We start from the raw sequence: 19,828 nt of genomic DNA, 5'->3' as shown, positions 1-19,828 counted from the left end.
ACACGCACATGGTTAGGGCTGCAGCTGCCTGGTGAGCTGAGGGCTGCTAAATATAAAAAGGCTCTGAAACACACATGCGCCCTGAGATGCGCGCGCATGCATGCATGCAACGGCTGTTTTCATGGAGCCCCACCACCACCACCTCAAAGCTGCACGCCCCATGACGAGACTGAGCTGTGCACATTACTCAAACTGACTGCTCTGATTACTGTTTTGAGGATCTAAGGGGACTGGGTGTGCGAGCACATGCAGCCTCATAGCGTCTGGAGGTACGGCAGGCTTTAACCCACTGTGTGGAGTCAGGCAGTTTTTTTAGGGTCTGAGAAGAAGAGAGAGAGAACCTCCTGCTGCGATTTTGGAAGATGATTTGTTTAACAAGAAAATGCATATAGGTCAAAAAGACGATTTATTTAATGTGACTGTTAAATGTTTTTTTAGATTCAGTAGGATTATTAGCTCTGAATTTATAGGTGGAGAGGTTGTGCCTGGCTGAAAACAAACCCCAAACAAACAGGAAAGAGTGTGGGAGGTATATCTACACACCAAAGGGTAAAAGAATGCATAAAGGTTGCAGACTTTTCGATTTAACAGGGCATAGAAATGCTAAAATGGGTGAAAAAAATTAAAAATAAGTGAGATTCATTTTTCATGAAATGGTGTGTTACAAAAACCATGAAGTCAAACAGGCAGCAGTAGCTACAGTCTAAGTTTAACCCTGCCTCCTGACGCCTTTTCACCTAAATTACCTCTTGACTCATTTAAACATTAAATGATTGGGGTTTTAACAGTTGAACCACACCAAACTGTGACTAGACAGGTTTAGAGCAAATGTTCATGGTGCAGTTAAAGCGGCAAATCCTTCACAAGAGGCAAAGTTGCATCGCAAACCACCTGAAAAAAAAAAAAAAAAAAAAAAAAAAAAAAAAAACGAGCATCTTTCTGAGGCAAAGCTAAATGTCATCACGGCTTTGTTTTGTTTGTTTTTTTGTTTTTTTTTTATCATGTGGCAAACCGTGCACCAAAAGACGCCGAGAAGCAGCGTAGCAGCCTTTTCTGAAAAACCAAACAACGGCCAGAGGAAGAGGGTGATGTTTGTAAAAAGGAAGAGGGGGGAAAACACCCTGCAACTAAAACAGCTGGAAACAGGAAATGACTTTTTCTGTCTTCTCAGTGTGTGTGCTTTTGTTTGTGTTTATTTCTCTCTTTTTATTTTTTATTTTTTCCTGGGAGGGGGTGGGGGTACATGCAGCTTTCTCTGGCAAGATTACATTAACAAACCCTTACAGGGTTTCTGCGGGTTTTCCATCCTATTTACACAACCAGATCTGGCAGGTTTATCTCACACAGATATGAAACACAAGATGAGGAACCTGACAGATGCTAAATGGGCTTTGGTGGCATGCACTTCTGAGAAGTACAATGACTTTTGGAGAAATACCAATGCATTATCTGATCAAGCAAAGTCCTGTGAAAAATCTGTACTGAGAAAATCACAATCAATTATCAGATAGAAAGATGGCAAACCCTAAAAGTGGTGTGCTGTTTTTAAACACCTGCATGTTAACCTTAAAACCATGTATAGAGAGCAAAAACAAAATCACCTTTGCATTTAATTTAAAAGGAAATATATATATATATAAATATCTTGTTTCTAAGCTAGTAGGCTAAACCAGAAAAAGGTTGCTAGATGCATTTTTGAGGAAGAAAAACAGCTGGACGACATTTACAAGCAGACTTAATCTCAGAGCGATATTTCGGCTTCATTTCCAAGGAAAAGGAACCAGCTGATTGGTCGTGATCACTCTTGAACAGACGCGTTGGCTTGTTCCACAACTTTTTTCGGAAAAGCTCGAAACCACCTGCAGCAAGTGTGAAAACCCTCAACATGCATTTCAGTAAGAAAACACATCTGATTGTGGAAGTGGGATTTCCTGGCCGTCCCTCATTTTCATAAATGTTTTACTGTAAATTACAAAGTAAAGATTTCACAGTTAGCCAATTGCTGTAGTCTGACCACAGCCCTGAGAGTTTCCACATCTCTTTTTTTTTTCAAAAGAAAACCTTCGAGCTAACAAGATATAGAGAGGACTTCCTTTTTTAATGTAGCATAGAATATTATTTAAAGTTTCACACCTTCCCTAACTTTTTTTAAGTTTCTCTTTTACTCCGTTTACTCAGTTAACCTTAAAACAAGTCCTGTCCTAGTTGGGATGCAAGTTATCAATTAATGACTTAATCTAAAGTTAAAACAGCATTGCACACATAAAACTAAAGTGAATACTATCTCTGTAACTGTATCTGTATGACATCATTGTAAGAAGAAGTGTCAGCATCATTCATCCGATATCCGATCCAAGTCGTAGATCTTATACAATTAATAATTATACTTTACTAATCTCACACTGAAGAAATTGACCTCTGCATTTAACCCAACCCCTTGGGGAGCAGTGGGCTGCCACTGTGCAGCACCCGGGGAGGGTATTGCTCAGGGACCCAGAGTTGAAGTCTGTGGGAGTGGGGCTTGAACTCAGAACCTCTGGATTCCAAGTGCAATGCCCTAACCACTAGGCCGTCCCTACCCAGTTGGGGTCCATCACTAGCTGGTAACAATGCAGAATCTGGACAGATCAACAGCTCAGGTGGAAGAATACAGGTGCTGGTCATAAAATTAGAATATCATGAAAAAGTAGATTGATTTCAGTAATTCCATTTAAAAAGTGAAACTTGTATATTATATTCATACATTACATACAAACTCATATATTTCAGATGTTTATTTTGTTTAATTTTGATGATTACAAATGACAACAAATGAAAATCTCAAATTCATCATATCAGAAAATTAGAATATTACTGAAGACCAATAAAAACAAACGATTTATAGAAATGTTGGCCAACTGAAAAGTATGAACATGAAAAGTATGAGCATGTACAGCACTCAGTATTTAGTTGGGCCTCCTTTGGCCTGTATTACTGCAGCAATGCGGCGTGGCATGGAGTCGATCAGTCTGTGGCACTGCTCAGGTGTTATGATAGCCCAGGTTGCTCTAATAGTGGCTTTTAGCTCTTCTGAATTGTTGGGTCTGGTGTATTGCATCTTCTTCTTCACAATACCCCATAGATTTTCTATGGGGTTAAGGTCAGGAGAGTTTGCTGGCCAATTAAGAACAGGGATACCATGGTCCTTCAACCAGGTACTGGTAGCTTTGGCACTGTGTGCAGGTGCCAAGTCCTGTTGGAAAATGAAATCTGCATCTCCAAAAAGTTGGTCAGCTGCAGGAAGCATGAAGTGCTCTAAAACTTCCTGGTATGTGGCTGCGTTGACCCTGGACCTCAGAAAACACAATGGACCAACACCAGCAGATGACATGGCACCCCAAACCATCACTGACTGTGGAAACTTTACACTGGACTTCAAGCAACGTGGATGAAGTGCCTCTCTTCTTTTCCTCCAGACTCTGGGACCTTGATTTCCAAAGGAAATGCAAAATTTACTTTCATCAGAGAACATGACTTTGGACCACTCACCAGCAGTCCAGTCCTGTTTCTCTTTAGCCCAGGCAAGACGCTTCTGACGCTGTCTGTGGTTCAAGAGTGGCTTGACACAAGGAATGCGACAGCAGAAACCCATGTCTTTCATACGTCTGTGTGTGGTGGTTCTTGAAGCACTCACTCCAGCTGCAGTCCACTCTTTGTGAATCTCCCCCACATTTTTGAATGGGTTTTGTTTCACAATCCAGGGTTATCTCTCTTGCTTGTACACTTTTTTCGACCACATCTTTTCCTTCCCTTCGCCTCTCTATTAATGTGCTTGGACACTGAGCTCTGTGAACAGCCAGCCTCTTTAGCGATGACCTTTTGTGTCTTGCCCTCCTTGTGCAAGGTGTCGATGGTCGTCTTTTGGACAACTGTCAAGTCAGCAGTCTTCCCCATGATTGTGTAGCCTATAGAACTAGACTGAAAGACCATTTAAAGGCTTTTGCAGGTGGTTTGAGTTAATTAGCTGATTAGAGTGTGGCACCAGGGGCCATCAATTTTGAACCTTTTCACAATATTCTAATTTTCTGATATGATGAATTTGAGATTTTCATTTGTTGTCATTTGTAATCATCAAAATTAAACAAAATAAACATCTGAAATATATGAGTTTGTATGTAATGTATGAATATAATATACAAGTTTCACTTTTTAAATGGAATTACTGAAATCAATCTACTTTTTCATGATATTCTAATTTTATGACCAGCACCTGTATGTGGACAAATCTACTATGCAGGAGAATTGCGGACTTTAGAGAATACGGGAAAAAAGAGAGACATTAAAACTGACTGACCATGAACTGTTTTCCATCTCTGAGCTGATAGAGGAACATCCCCAAAGACCTGCAGCTCTACGAGCAGTGCAACATTGTTCCTTAATAAATTGACTAAATTCAAATAATTTCATGTCATACAAAACAAAAAACATGTTTTCTTTACCATTCTAGAGAAAAAAAAGCCAATACCCTACATGGGTTAAATACATTGTACATGGCTGTAAAGTGTCAAATGTAGAAAATTCAAGCAATATAAATCTTAGTTAAAGGGAACATATAACATGTGATGAAGACAGAAGCTGAAAATGTAGCTGGGAATGTAAATCCTACCTTTGGGGGATCGTACAGCTCCAGCTGGTACCTCTCGCTTCCTGCTCTGCCCCCTCCACTTTGAGTGTCTCTGATCCTCCTGACCAGCAGGCGGCAGCGTTGCCAGTGGGGCAGAGAGTCCGAGATAGTGTCATCCACCAGCAGGTACTTGAGTTGGCCCTCCTTGCAGCAGCCGCTCACTTCCGGCCTCCTGAGCCTCATGCTTCTGCTGCGTAACCAACGAAAACCCTCCAGGAGGTGCGAGACCACTCTGGGTCGATGTAAGGCACCCGGGGAGGTTGCTTCCAAGTTCTGTGAGGGGAATGAGTGGGACAAAGAGCATGAGCCTTCCTCCACTCTGTCACCGTTGTTCAGGGTGCTGTTATTGGTGGTGGTGGGGTTGGGGTTGCTAAGAGACAGGTCCTGGGAAGAGCAGGGACTGTGGGAGTGCCGTTTTTGGAAAATCCGTTGTACTGTCTTTTGAATCTGGCTGACAGGGAAATGCGTGATGTCGCTGTGTGCAGAATTTGACGCCAAAGAGTCCGAGGAATGTCGCTCAGGTGGCTGATGGCGATCAGTGGCAGAGATCTCATCGCTGCTGTGGCTTTGGATCAGCAGCGACCCCCCGCTAATACTTCTAGACCCCGAAAAGGAGTTTCTTGCTGCACATCTCAGCGGCTGCTCCTGCTCCCGACTGACCAACACCGGCTCCACTTTTGGCACCACAGATATCGACGCGGCTCCTATGCTCGGCCGCCCCGCCTCCCGGTAATCCTGTGAAAGGGACGAGATCCGCAACTGGCTGATCACAGCATGAGGTGAGGGAGAGGAAGAAGCTGTTGCGGATGCGCTTCCGGAGGCAATCGGGCATGAGCCATGGCCGAGTGGACTGCCATCTTTGTCGACTTCGCAGCAGAAGTGGTGCTGGAAGAGGTCGGTAAAGTGCTTGGAGAAAGTCTCTGGTGGGACCAGCTCATGCTGCGGGCGCTCACTGGCAAAGCTCCGGTAATGTCCAGCCAGCTGTCGGGCTGTTGCGATGGCATGCAGCTCACAGAACTCCCTCCAGCCTCTGGGTGGCGCTGCTACACTTGGACCTCCTCCTGCTGAAGTGGTGTTGGCTGGATGGATAGTGTTACCATTCATTGCAGAAACCAGACTGGCAGAGAATCACTGCTGACAGACAGAACAGGTTGCAGAGAAAAAATAAATGATTTAGTTGAGGGCAGCTTGAGGTCAACTAGAAAAAGGGTTTCAGCCATACAGATTTATCCTATAATTTTACTCTTTTTACAGTAAAATATTGAAGATAGTCAAAGTATTTTCAGAATGGGCACAGATGAACTGAATAAATCCAAACCTTGGTCTTCTAATAATAAAACTTTCCTTTACTTCCCTTCTTTCCCCATATGCTCAAAAGGTGGACATGCTAGTTTCAAATCAGTGCCCTGCTGAATAAGAAGTATGCTGAGGGTTAATGTCACAAACTGATGGGCACCAGTTTCCTTCAAGATTTTCTGCAATGGGTCAGAAATCATGGTCAAATCAACAATGCTGAGGGGTACTTATAACTTTCTATTCCACTCTATTTCTAGGAAGCTAGTTATTACTGGTTCTTTTTGACCCGGCTTAGTTTTCTAATCCTCTGCTGCTGTTTTTCCCCTTCTTTAATTGCAACTGGTCACAATATGATTCTCACAAATTTCAAAGTTCATTTTTAGGAACGGGTATCCTGGGTGCCTTAGTTATCTTTCTTTTTTAACCCCCCAGGGTCAAATGATAGCTCATTAGCAGTTATATGCAGAACTTTGATATGCTGAGGAGGAGAAGAACTAAAACAAGATGGCAGTCCGTAGGTCTGAATTTGGACACCGCTGTTTTAGAGATTAGCATCTGAGGGCAGATATTATTTTATATATTTACTTAAGGCGTAAGTTGTTGCCATTTGTCCAAGTTGTTCAGTAAGAACCGTGTTCATGGCAGAGTAGTTTCTTTGTGGTAATAAATTCAACCGTAAATATGTATTCCATAGTGAACGTGTGAGGAGGATCAAGACTCTCCTGTTTTCTTTTTGGTTTGTTCTTAAATAAAAACAATCCTAAAAATAGCGGTCCTTATTTTTTGTGGCGTTTTTATGCTGAAGTTCTTAACAGATGGTGTAGAAGTTGTAGCAGAGTGGTTCTATGCATCAATATATCAGGTTTAAAAGTTACAAGGTTCTGTAAAATTCCAGAAACTGAATTGGGAATTGCTCAGGGTATCTTTGTCTGATATCAAAATTTGCTGGATATTCTTAAACATTGTGTGACAAGAAAGCAAAAACATCAGGAATCTGATTTTAAAGCATTTTTAAGGCATTCCAACGAAATCAGACAAACGGTAGGTGGTTTACATGACCCAGCACCTAGAAGAAAATTTTTGATTTACATTGAAAGGATTTAGCTTTTAGTGAAAGGCTGCAGGCGGACTTTATCAGCGCTCAGGGCCTGCAAAAAATCTCAGGCAATTACCCCCTCAAAGATCATTTTTGTAGATAAGGATGGCCAAAGTTCATTCAAATCTTAAAGGGCAGTGTGTTACCATTCATTTTCTGGAAAACCGGCTGAATGAATGGAAAACATATAAAAACATTTGGGTACAAGGAAATTAGAAACGTTGAACATGAGATGAAATAATGAGCTCTCAGTGGTTGCCGAATAAAATATTCAAACTATAATTGATGGTGATAGGTCAAACAGAGGGTGATTGAGGCCCTCACTGAGAAAGTACAGTTAAAAAACTTCTTAATCAACCACACTGCACGCAGAACCATCTGTGTTTCTGTATTGACATGTGACCCGTTTCAGTCTTCCTTCTGCTTTTTCACCTCCCAATGTGTCAGCGCTGCCTTACAGCAAGAAAACAGCAAAGCCACGACATGAACTAAAGCTATTTCAACAGTCTGATGTAAACCTTTAAAAAAAAAAAAACATTTTGGGTTCCTTTTTATCAAACAGCAAACAAATGACAAACTATTAAGCTACTACTACAAAGTCTAAATACATTAACTGATTTGTAGAGATAAAAGAAGACCCAATTTGTTCTTGTTTTACTTCTAACTAATTGTAAAAAAACAGAAACAGGTCAGAGAGAGAAGTTATATCTTCCTTTCTACAAAATAATTTACTCCACTTGGACAAATTATCATGTTCTTTAAAAGCTTTTTATACTCTAAACCTTTTTCCCACTTAATGACATTACAAAAATAAACCTTACAGTGGTTCATTTTATGTTCAGGGAGCACTGCATAACACCAGTTTTTTATGCAATGCATTGAATAGAATGCGTGCACCAACAGCGAAGCAATCGTACCATCCTTGCCAGCGCACTTCCTCGCAAACCTTTAAATTTGTGTAACTCAGTACCAACCAAGCGAGGACTTTAAAACAAATAGATAATTACTTCAAGAATTGATGTGATGCCACCCGTTAATCAATCACGGAGGCTCATCAGCGATTAACCAGTCAGTGATCGCAATTTTTCATAAAGAGAAAAACAGCCCTCCCCTTACGGCGCTGCAGCATCTCTCCCTCCATCATCATGCCCATGATTTTGAATTAGGAATGCATAGCAGATATTAAATTACTGTCCAAAAAGACTTCTAAAAAACGCTAATTGCTGTCGGCAGATAATCTTCAATTCAGATATGCATTACTCCAAGTGTTTAGAGGAAAGGAATACAGTTAATTGTATTTCCAAAACTGAAAAAGTGTCTTGGAACATGCAAAACAGCAGAACTAATAAACAGTTTAACCCAAGAGTAATCAATGGGAGCAACAAGCTGTTTGTCTAGACGATGATAAAGAACAATTCTTTGTTTTTTTTTGTCATATTTACATTGGTTGTTTAAGCCGGGCATACACTGTACAATTTTTTGCCCTTTTCAGGCAGATTCTCCCGTCGTGCCAGAATTTTTCGATTGGGCTGAGTTTCAGCCTTATCGTGCATCGTGTAGTGTACAGGGGGCAATGAGAGCCGATTAGCCTCTCACGACCACGTCCCGATCAAAGGTTGTAAGGTCAGGAGAAAATCAAACAGGTTTGAAATTCAGTCAGCTGTCGTAAGATCTCATCAGAGTGTTGGGCAGCAATGTGAAAACATGCATCATGAGCTGTGAACTTTTAAACCCTGCAGTTTTGTCATACAGTTTGAGCTGTAGCTGCGTGCAACGATTGAAAATGTCACACAATGCATGCTTGGCTGTAAATAGCTTGCATTGCACCAAGAGGCACAATTATAACAGCTTTAATTGTGAGGTCCTACCCAAAATACAGCTAACTTATGGTTATTACATCATGGTACCCAGCATGCAAATATCCAAGAACTACTTGGACCCCAATAAATGTTAGGTCAGCGGCATGAACAGAAGGGGTAGTAGCTGGATAGCCATATTCACTACTTAGTATCCATGCTTGCAATACACTTACACTGTTTAAACCAACCCAAAGTAACTTTTCAACCTCTATGTATTTGCATTACTTTTGTGATTTTATGTCGACTTACGGCTAGTTGAATACCACCTCTGTCATGGCCTGAGGGGATCAGGATCACGTTCACTGGCACTAAGTACCTTTGAGGAGGGTGGCAGGAACCCTGCCACAAAAGACAACTACAAACATGCGGACTATTTTAAAGCATATGTCACTTTCCCCTTTCCCCATTTGTTATAAAGATGGAAGTCGATGCGACTAATTTTCCTTGAGAGGCTGTGGCTGTGTCTGTACATCCACCCTAACCCCTACATGGAGCACTATATAGGAATGTCTAGTGGATGAAAAAGCAGTGCACTCAAATTTACCCACATTGCACCTTGAAAAGTGCAACCATGGTCACTAGATGAGCAGATATATCCCAGAATGCTTTGCGAGAGCTCTCCTCTGATCTTAAAACAAAAGTTTTGTAGAACAGCAGCAACTAAAATCAAACTTTTAACTTAATACTCTGAGCTCTATAAGCTGTACCCTGGAAGCTGCTGCTGCTCCCGCAATGCATGCTGGGACAGCTGGTGGAGAATGCACAAGTCTTCTCTGATGCAAGCGCAGTAAAGAGGGAGGGGCCGGAACAACATCTAGGGACTTTGTCCGTTCTCTGTCTTCTGTTCTTGTGACCTGGAAATGTGCTGGAGCTGAGGCTGATGACGTTTCACAAGCCCATGAGAATGCCCAAGTACACATATTGAGAAACAGCACAGGATTTTACCACACTATGGTCTATACCAAGCTGTACCTTATGGGATATGGGGTATTTCTTTATGAAAAATGCAGATGGCCACTCATAACGAGCCTGGTTCTGCTGGAGGTTTCTTCCTGTTAAAAGGGAGTTTTTCCTCTCCACTGTCGCTACAAGCATGCTCAGTGTGAGGGATTGCATCTGAGTCAATGAGTCGATGCAATCAACTGGTTTTCCTTAGATAGGGGTGAAATGTAAAGTGCCTTAAGATGACATGTGTTGTGAATTGGCGCTATATAAATAAACTGAATTGAATGCAAAACAATACAGCTTTATTCCACCAAAATCGACCTAATCTCAAACTCTTTTAGAACTGCTTTAATACTTTTAATTATGCACAGAAAGCTTTTTCTTTATCACAGCATTTGTATCTTCTTAAGTGACAGACAGCTGTACCTTAGGTGCACACGGGAGCAATATTGTAGATCCCTCCTCCCAGACTTTACAACAACCACTGCTCCCATCAAGTTTTTTACATCTCTGCTATGTTGGCAGTCTTTTCATTCTTGAAATTGCCCTAACATATCTAGTCATGATTTTTCTTTCATATCCAGATATGCTTAATTTCATCTAGCTGCTGGGATTAGTGGAATTCCCCACTGAGGAAAAATAAAGAGATATTTTTAGAGAAGATTTGATAATGAACTCCTTCAATAAGCCAGCTAAAAGGTCAATGATAAAGCTGTGGATAACTTTAAACAGGTTTGATCATAAGATAATATCCCAGCTTTTTAACATTACACAGTTCAATCCATTTTGTTTTAAGAAACAGGTAGCTCAACAAGAAATAAACCAACAGGTCGAGTGGAGAAGGTGGCACAATCTGAATGGCAAGAAAAAAGAAAATGGGTTGTAAGAAGGCCACAAGACATTTATAAAACCTATGTAGTGGACATTGCAAACGTGGAAGAATTGGCTTTGATCCTCTGAGAACAGTGTGAAGTTTTTTGTCCAACATGGAAAGAAAACTAACACAGCAGCTCACAATAAGCACATGACTGCGGTAGTATCATGCTGTGGGAAAGCTTCTTGTCACTGGGGACAGAGATCAAGTTAAAAACAGGAAAGGAAATTTGTGGGAGGCTACTAAAGAATCAAAACTGGGGACAGAGGTTTTGCTTCCAGACAGAACAACTTAGTCAAAGGTTTAAACAGAACTTGAGGTAAACCTTTAGTCTCTAGATGTGCGAACTTGTGGCCGAAGGTGGTTCTCTCAAGCATATGTATAAGCACAAAGTGGCTGAGTAAAACGGCAAGTCATACTTGCAAACTTTTTACTCATGAATCATTTTTCTTTCCAGTTTCACAATTATTATTTACTTTCATAATTCCCAACAGAATACATTGGAATGGCAGGAAGTGAAATCATTTGAGTATGAATACTTTGGTAAAGATCTCTCATAGCAATGACCATTTGGACTCTGTTGTCCAGAAAAAAAAAGTATCTGTAAATATTTCAAAATAAGACACATATTACAGAAAGCAGCTTGGTAGGTCGGCAGGAATCCCACTGCAAAAACGTTCTAAAAATGAGCAAAAACGTCTTAAAATAAGTGTTTTTATCCTTAATTTGAATAGTTAAATAAGATAATCTGCCTATGAAATTAGCATTTTTATGCCTAAAATTCATTAATTATTCAATTGAAATAAGAGACTACAGTTGTTGTTTTTTTCTTATTTGTAATGTAAATGGTCTTATTCAATTAGCAAAGTGTCTCACTTACCTGCTTAATCCAAAAAAAGAAAATCACTTATTTTAAGAAAAAAATGCTTAAATTTAAAGTTTTTGCACAGCCCAAACAATTCAGTCGACAAAAAGAAGGCAACATAGATAAATCTGCTGCAATCAGAGACTCAAAATGTTTGTTCTCTCAAAGCTGCTTTTATTAAACCACTTTTTAAGGAGGTAAGTTAGGAGAAAGCCACGCTTTTAAAATATTACAATTGTGAACAAATCTCTACAGATTTTTGTTCTCCGTTCTACATTGTCTACATTTTTCAGCAAACATCAGGCCACATTTGCAACTAAACTGCTGTAACATTAGAAAGTATTTCTAATTCCCCCACTTTAGTGTGTGAGTAACACCATTAGCCTCCAGTAAAGTGGAGAAGGCTGTATTTTAAATACAGGAAGTATTTATGTGTTGTCAACCTAGTGTGAATGAAGGATGATGAAGAAGATGATGATGGGGGGGGGGGGGGGGGGGGGGGAGACTATGGTCCAACGGAATGCAGACACCACAAGAAGCAGGGGGGAGAGAGGGTGAAGGGCTTCTGTGGTAGGAGGAGTGTCGTAGTGGTGAAGAAAAAACATGGACTAAGTTGTCTCGTTATCTTGTGGCAGATCTCTCGGTCTGGCCCGAGCGAAAACATTCACTGACGAAAACTTGCAAAATCTGAGGATTAAATCTTCTGACAACATTTCAAGGTTTTCCTCCATTGGCGCCAAATCCGCCAAGGGGCGCATACGTCAGCGAGGCTGTGCAAACTTGGCATCGTGAAACATTGCGTCACTACTGTTCCTGGATGTGTCCTGTCACAACAACTAATTTCCTTTCTGTAGTTTTAGAGCATGCTTGATGCAATGCCGCCCTACGTGCCCCCCTCCAGCTGGCCTCCCCCCACCTCGCCGGGAGCCTGTTTCTATCTGCCTGGCCAGCCCAGCGATGACTCAGCATAGGCCGACTACAGAACATGCACGCACGCTCATGCACAGACGCACACTTCCTCTTGCTGTATCCCTCAGGGGGGATCGACCCGTCTCTGTTCCCAGGGCTTTCCTTCTCTTTTCATCCTCTCGGTTCTCTGGCACGAGGATCGCCAGATGTGCATGGATCCTCTCTTCTCTTTATTTTTACCTCAACCGAGAGCCACGGGGAGAACAAAGAAGGCTAAGAGGGCTTTGTTATTCTTCCTCCGCTATAACCCAGGAACTCTAACCTTAAACTGCCGCTTTGTTACTGTATTATCGTTTTGAATGGAAAAGAAAACAACATTCAGCTGGAGATGACAAAAAAAAAAACTATATAGGCAAGTTCAAACATACAAAACATGGAAGACGTCCAGCAGGACATGAGTCAATACTTCAGCATTTCTTCCTTTCATTCATCCTCATCTTCTGTAGATCTACGTGCTAAAACACTGATCGTGTGCTTTGTTATTTAAAGAAACATGTTTTCCTGCTGCATGGGCAACATTGACAGCAAGCCTAACAGCAAAATCTCAATCTGACACTACTTCAAGGGCTTGACCTCTTGTTGCATCTGTTCACCTTGATAACCATATCTATGCAACACTATAGTGACTTTAATGCCCTCTTCACAGGTATGGGGGTGTTGAGGTGTGGGGGAAATGGAGGATCCATTTGCATGTTCCCCTAATATCTTGCAGTCTTACTCAAAACAATATGGATAGCAAAAAAATGCATTACTGGCTGCACCATATCTTTTTCTATTTTGACAAAAACTGAATTACTTTATACCACAGTTGCTTGAACAATAATAATTTGCAGTTGAATAAAAATTCTCAGTTTCAACATTTTTGGCCCATTTTTGAGTACACCTCATATATAGCTACCCTTTATTTGTATTTATTACCATTGATCTTGTAAGGATGAGTAACCCCCCCACAAGTCGCTCACTGATTTGTAATAAATTCTTGAATTGGCCTGAAGACTCAGCAGTCTAACATGGTGAGATGCTGCAGCATGATCGGAGCTTATTGTACGCTGGCTCATTAGGGGCGCAGCCTTAAAGCAGCACTGTTTAACTTTTAGCCACTAGGTGAGCTAGACTCGCAACTTCCCAGTTTAGCCTCCCTGAAGGCAACTGTCAACACTGGATCATCACAAAAATGAACCTCAGCCTGCCTTAAAGGCACACTATGCAACATTTTTCAGTTAATTAATGTGTTCCATAACGTTATGGATGATTAAATGAGTCATTTCAGGTTGAACAAAGGTATTCTCGGCCGCCCTGGTGGTCTGTGGGGGAAACACCGCACTTGCAATTGCAGGAGCACCGACCCGCACCCACAGGCTCAGAAGTCTCGTGAGAGTCAGTCTTGCTTTACAGCGAGAACTGCTACACCCCCCAGTTAAAAGCATGCTCGTTGCTAGCACAGTGGCGATCTTTGTGCAGTTATGCTACGTTCACATCGGACGCAGCAAAATCGCGTCTGCTGCTTAATTTTTGCTGCTTGTACCAGTTAGTTCTGACGCGCGGCTGAAGCAGCTTTGCTGCTCTGGCTGCGCGGTGCAAAAGTGTGTCTGACGCGCTTTGGGCGGAGCTTCACTATCCTTTCTCTGCCTTGCAGCTATATTTGCTTTGATCAGTGGGAATAAAGTAGTTTTAATATGTGTTTAAGTGAGAAAATACACCTGAAAACGTAATCAGTGCAGTCAGTTCATTCAGATTATCATCCTGCCTTCAATATTTTTTCTGTCGGAGCCGCTCAGACCCCCACATACCAGCGGTGCGCTGACAGTAGGGATCCCTTCATCAGCAGCCTCTGGCCTGGTCGCCTCCTCGCGGTTCACCACGGCAGCTGGTAGGTGTTTTTCATCTAAATAATCCAAACTGCATATTCTGCCGGCAGATTTCTGCATTTTAAGTTAATTTAGGCGTCAATAAACTGTTTAAGAGGAGTGATCATCAGCGCTGTGTCTCTCTCCCTGCGTCAGATGCTTAAACGCGCCCGATGCGCTGCTTCAGCTGCTCAGACGTGCTGCGCCTGCTGCTCAAAACGCGCCGCAGGACCTTTTGCTGCGCCTTGACGTTACGTTGCATGTAAACTCGCTGCTTCTGTCGCGCCAGCTGCGGTGTGAACGCAGCATTAGTCATTCGTTGCGTTCGCCTGTCTGCTAAGCTCAAAACAACCGCGCCTGGCTTGACGGAGAAACCAGGAGAACAGCTGTGCATATTTACGACAGTGCACTTTTACTTTCGCCCTCTGGGGGGAGCCTCGCTGGAAAATCAACACCGGTTGCATAGTGTACCTTTAAAGCTGCTTTCTGGATCTCAGAGCTCAACTTTTAACTTACATGGGCAGATTTTTGAGACTGTCAGCCCCCATAAAGAGATGCTATAAACAAAAGCCATTCAATATACCTCAAATTAAGCTAATACTAGGGTCAAATGGTATGCAGTGTTGCTTTAACGTTAGCTGAACAAAGAAAAGTAATAAATGAAAGTCTGTAAAGGCAGAGGCTTATACAACACGTAGATAATTATCAGTGTGACTTGTGGAAGCCCAACTGCAGGGAGGTCCTATTTATATCTGCAGAGCCCGGTATCAGCTCTCACACACCACTGTAGGCTCCCTGTCGTCCTCGGTTGGGAAAAGCTTGTTTGATGCAGCAGACGTCCACACACAGACACACTAATGTGGTCTCTGAGCTTGCAGGTCAAATATTCATAGCAGATGAATCAGGGTATGACTGCATGCTGGGTGTCATGCAAAAGCATCTTTTGATGCATTTTTTTAAATATTTTTTTATCATTACTCCAAGATGTTGAGTTTGAAATTGACTGACTGATGGTGTGAAAGCTTAGTTCTGTTCATTTACTATTCTGTTTGTAATGAATTTCTATTGGATTCTCTGTAAGCTACAAAAAAGATGAGCACACCACCGCTAACAGTTCAATAGCTGCCAATGTATCGGATTAAGGGTTAATTTGATCATCCTTTATATCCTATTTCAGCAAAAGGGTAAATGTGTCTGTAAATCTGTAAATATGTCCCATAACTGATTAATTAATCAATGAAATCAAAAAGTAGTCTCACTGGATCACATAACAAAATATTCCTGATTACACCTTTTACGTGTTAAACAAATAGGCAGACAAGGTTACACAGGGCTCCCGTTAAAATCTTAAACAAATTCAACCTTCTAGATGCACTGAAACTAACCCTTTACATTATGGGATTTGATTCTCTGTGTTTTACATGAAAGTGAATAAGAGTAAACATCCTTTTTGAATTTTTTAGGCATGTACACCAAGCAGGCTTTAGTTAGGAATATTTCATAGGGCGTACACCTTGTAAACAGCGCAACGTGCTTGTTCTCACAAATGAAGTTGTCCGTAGGGACATTAGATATTCCACCGTTAACAGCCCATCCACACTCTGTCACGCTGAAATATGACTAATGGGATGCGACTCGCGCTGTTTGCGAGATGTGATCTTAGTGTGAGATTACGCCAGACTAGAAGGGGAATTCAAGATGGCATGGTGAGGACCGGACGGGCTAGTTTTGAACATTTGAGTGAAGTACATCCCAAAAACAGGGCATACAATTTCTAATATTTTTAGTAAAGGGGGTACAATGTACGCCTGTACACATTGCTAGCTAAAAGCCTGACACGAAGTCAGATCAACAACATCTATTTTGTTCAAATCGATTTTTTTAATCATAGTTGGAGATCTTTTTTAGTTTTTTTTTATTTGGGAAAAGTCTTAAATGTTGGAGTTTCAACTGGAACACAAACCAATCCAGTTTAGAAGAACAGGAAAGAATATCCTAGAGTTGGATAAGATTTCAGATATCCTCATGCCAAAGTGTTCACTAAAAGATGCTCTCTTCCCTGAAAAAATTTCAAAGCTTATTCAGATCTGGAAAGTTTTTCAAATAAATTCCAGGTTGTTCCACACATTCCAAGGAATCCAATAAAAATTATGAATTAAAGTAGATAACCAAGGAATCTCTCAGAAAAAGATTTTGTGTACTTTTCTAATTTCCAGTAGTAACTTCATTATAGTTTAAAGTATTTTATTGAGAACAAAATGAGATTTAAATTTAAATCCAGATTTCAAATATAAAACCAGTAGCGATGAATTGACCTATCTATGGATGTATGAATGTTTACCAAGTTTGAAAAATACTTTAAACTTCATACTTTTGCTGATTTCTTAGGAATATTGAGAAAAAAAAAATACTAAACACATTATTACTTAGTTTAAGCATAATACTTTAGGTATTTCCAAACTTTATCAAGTAGTATAACAATTTATTTAGTGTTTTTTTCCCCTCAGTTCAGACAAAAACTAATTGAAAAGACCCCGGTAGCCTCTCAGAGAGGTTGTTCCACACCACATGCACTGTTTGGTGCCTCACTCCTGCCAAAATAGGATGTGCTCCTAATTGAGATTCCTCATTAGGTAAAATGCAATTTACAACAAGCCACATCCGTCTGACCTTTTTATAGCTCCGGCCCAGTTGCAAAGATCGGCCGGATTCAATCTGTTGCATATGATTCAATTAATCTGCATGGCATCAAGGCCCGCTAAGACATCAAAGTCTCCAGTTTTTTCCCGTAAAATCCGGGTAGGAAAAGAAATAATCAATTTGAAAAATGCAGGAACATGTGCATCACAGACTTTGGATGAAAAAGAAATTTTTATTAGCTCCTCTGAATTTCCAGTTTGTGACTTAGGGTATGAATCAAGAGCTATGGATAAATGTAAAGAGGAGGAGGAGATGGCGATTGTGTCAGAGTGCACAAAAAAGGAAAAAGGCTGGAAGGAGAGGGGAATATTAAGCATGTAAAGGAAGAGGAGGAGACGGAGAAACTAAAAATCACAAGGACAGATAGAAATAATGAGAGAGCAGGCAGGAAGGAAGAAAAAAAGGGTAGGCGAGGAGCCAAGAGGAGCAAAGATGGCGCCAAGTTTGCGGGTAAAAGTCCAGGTGGCTGGCGAGAGAGGAACAGAGACTAAAGGATCTCAACTCTACTCTGCCTGGGCAGCAATCACAGAAACAGGAAGCCCTGCCCTGCCCTGGCAAGCAGCAACCAGTGCACACAAGCAGAGGCTCTGTGTGCGCTCCCTCTCCTACAGCAGCACACCAGACTGCGCTGTGGTGTCAGGCCCACAGAGATGATTCAAGAATGAAAGAAGAACCTTTGTGCCTAAAGTTAGAAAAACAAGTACTGCTTGTAAAGTCTTCTTCTCTTACATTAGTTTTATGAAATAATAAAGGGAACATGAAAGCATTTTATATAAAAACAGTAAACTGCTTTCTCTTACAAAGGCCAGAAAAACACCTGTGATTAAACTCAACTAATACTAATTCATTAATATGGAGAATCTGTTTAACCTTAGCATGCAAAGTTTTAAGATTTTTTGCTCAAAACAATGCAGTATGCTTGCTTTGCCATGTTATTTGGAAGAGTTCTAAGATAAATTTTCATGCGCTGCTACAGATATACAACATGTATATATATATATATATATATATATATATATATATATATATATATATATATATATATATATATATATACATAAATTATGTAAATAGTATTGTGTTAAGCTAACTGGCTGCTAAAGGCCCTCAGATTTATGTTGATTCACCTGAAAGCAGAGATTATAATCCTATTGGGTTTGTTCTCCATCTGAAAAACAGGACATTTCTGCACTCTTTTCATTCTTCCTACAATCATCAATGTTATCACTGTTTTGCTTTAGTTTTAGCATCTGGTAACTAAGATCAAAGGCATGGGCATAGAAAGGTGATGTGTTCATCCAACCGGGTGCATAGTGTTACCATGGTGTTAACATCTAAAAACACAGCAGTTCCCCTTTGTTTGCAATTAGGGCTGCAACTAACAATTATTTTGCAAATCGATTAATCTGTCGATTATTTTTTCAATTAATAATCGGATAGGCAAAGGTTCCTTAAAGAGGACTTTTTATTAAATTAAACCAGGTGAAACTAATACTTTTCTACTTAAGGAATTCTGGACAGAGCATATTGACAATTTTTTTTTTAATCTCCTCAATGTGTGTTGTTCTGTCAGCTAAATATATTTTCTAGAGTCTCTATACTCCAGTTAACTATTAATCGATTACTGAACAAGTAGATGATTATTTTAATAGTGGATTAATCACAATTAATCCGAATTGTTTCAGCTCTAGTTGCAATGCTACATAGGTTAAAAATGCAATAATGACCTCTCAATTAAATGAATACAATTTGCACTTATCAGTCAATCTGCATTGTGTCTATCTGTGATGCCCCTCGCCTTAATAGGCAATTTCAAGATGCAAAACAGTAGTTATTCAGCCGCTTCTGTTTAAAATATTGGGAAAAAAATAAATAAAAAGGAATTAGAATGATGCAGTGTTTTTTAATGCCTGGGCCGATTATGATTATTTAGACTATATGTGCTACCAATATGTTTTTTCTTCCTCCATTTACATTATTAAAAATTACACAATAATAAAATGTCAGACAAGTTATAAATGAATCAAAAAATAAACATTTATAAACAAATCAAACAATACATTAAAAATGGATAACAAATGGGGAAACAGGATTGCATGCCTGCTGAATGCAGTAAAGAATCAGCAAACACTTGCACGTATCGTCCACTGCCTATCCAAGAAAAAACAAAATATCTTCCAAACAATGTCTCACCTCTATCTGTAGAATAAAACAGGGGTGCACAGATGGAAGTTTTTTGTCCAGATGCATGAGGTAATGCACTTAAAGGGACAATGTGTAACTTATTTGGCTTTTATTTAAAAAAAAAAATCTGAGTATTGCTTTTATAAATACATGTTTTTCCAAAGTCTAATAAGATCCCATTTTATATTAAGGCAATCCACACACCAGAGGGCGCCCTACTGGGTCTAATCTCTAATTGACTACAGTTCCCGAAACAGGACAAACATGTCAGCCAGCGCGTTTTACATCTACAGTGGGGCAAAAAAGTATTTAGTCAGCCACCAATAGTGCAAGTTCTCCCTAAAAAGATGAGAGAGGCCGGTAATTTTCATCATAGATATACCTCAACTATGAGAGACAAAATGTGAAAAAAAAATCCAGAAAATCACATTGTCTGATTTTTAAAGAATTTATTTGCAAAATATGGTGGAAAATAAGTATTTGGTCAGTTACAAACAAGCAAGATTTCTGGCTCTCACAGACCTGTAACT

General features: G+C 40.4%; 1 protein-coding gene across 2 annotated transcripts in view; it reads right to left on the bottom strand.

Annotated features, from left to right (window-relative positions):
- sh2b3 (SH2B adaptor protein 3) overlaps positions 1-19,828 on the bottom strand; it is a 70,489-nt gene that overhangs the window by 37,142 nt on the left and 13,519 nt on the right. Inside the window, exon 2 of one of the 2 annotated variants that reach the window (XM_038308071.1) lies at positions 4,646-5,797. In XM_038308071.1, coding sequence (XP_038163999.1) covers positions 4,646-5,767 — 1,122 coding nt within the window. In that variant the 5' untranslated portion in view covers positions 5,768-5,797. The remainder of the gene's footprint in view (positions 1-4,645; positions 5,798-19,828) is intronic. The other variant, XM_038308070.1, reaches the window with a different exon arrangement.

The sequence above is a fragment of the Cyprinodon tularosa genome, unplaced genomic scaffold (assembly GCF_016077235.1).
Source record: "Cyprinodon tularosa strain WSP-4 unplaced genomic scaffold, ASM1607723v1 ctg63, whole genome shotgun sequence".
NCBI lineage: Eukaryota > Metazoa > Chordata > Actinopteri > Cyprinodontiformes > Cyprinodontidae > Cyprinodon > Cyprinodon tularosa.
Note: the sequence above shows the minus strand (reverse complement) of the source record. Positions and strands in the feature narration are given on the sequence as shown.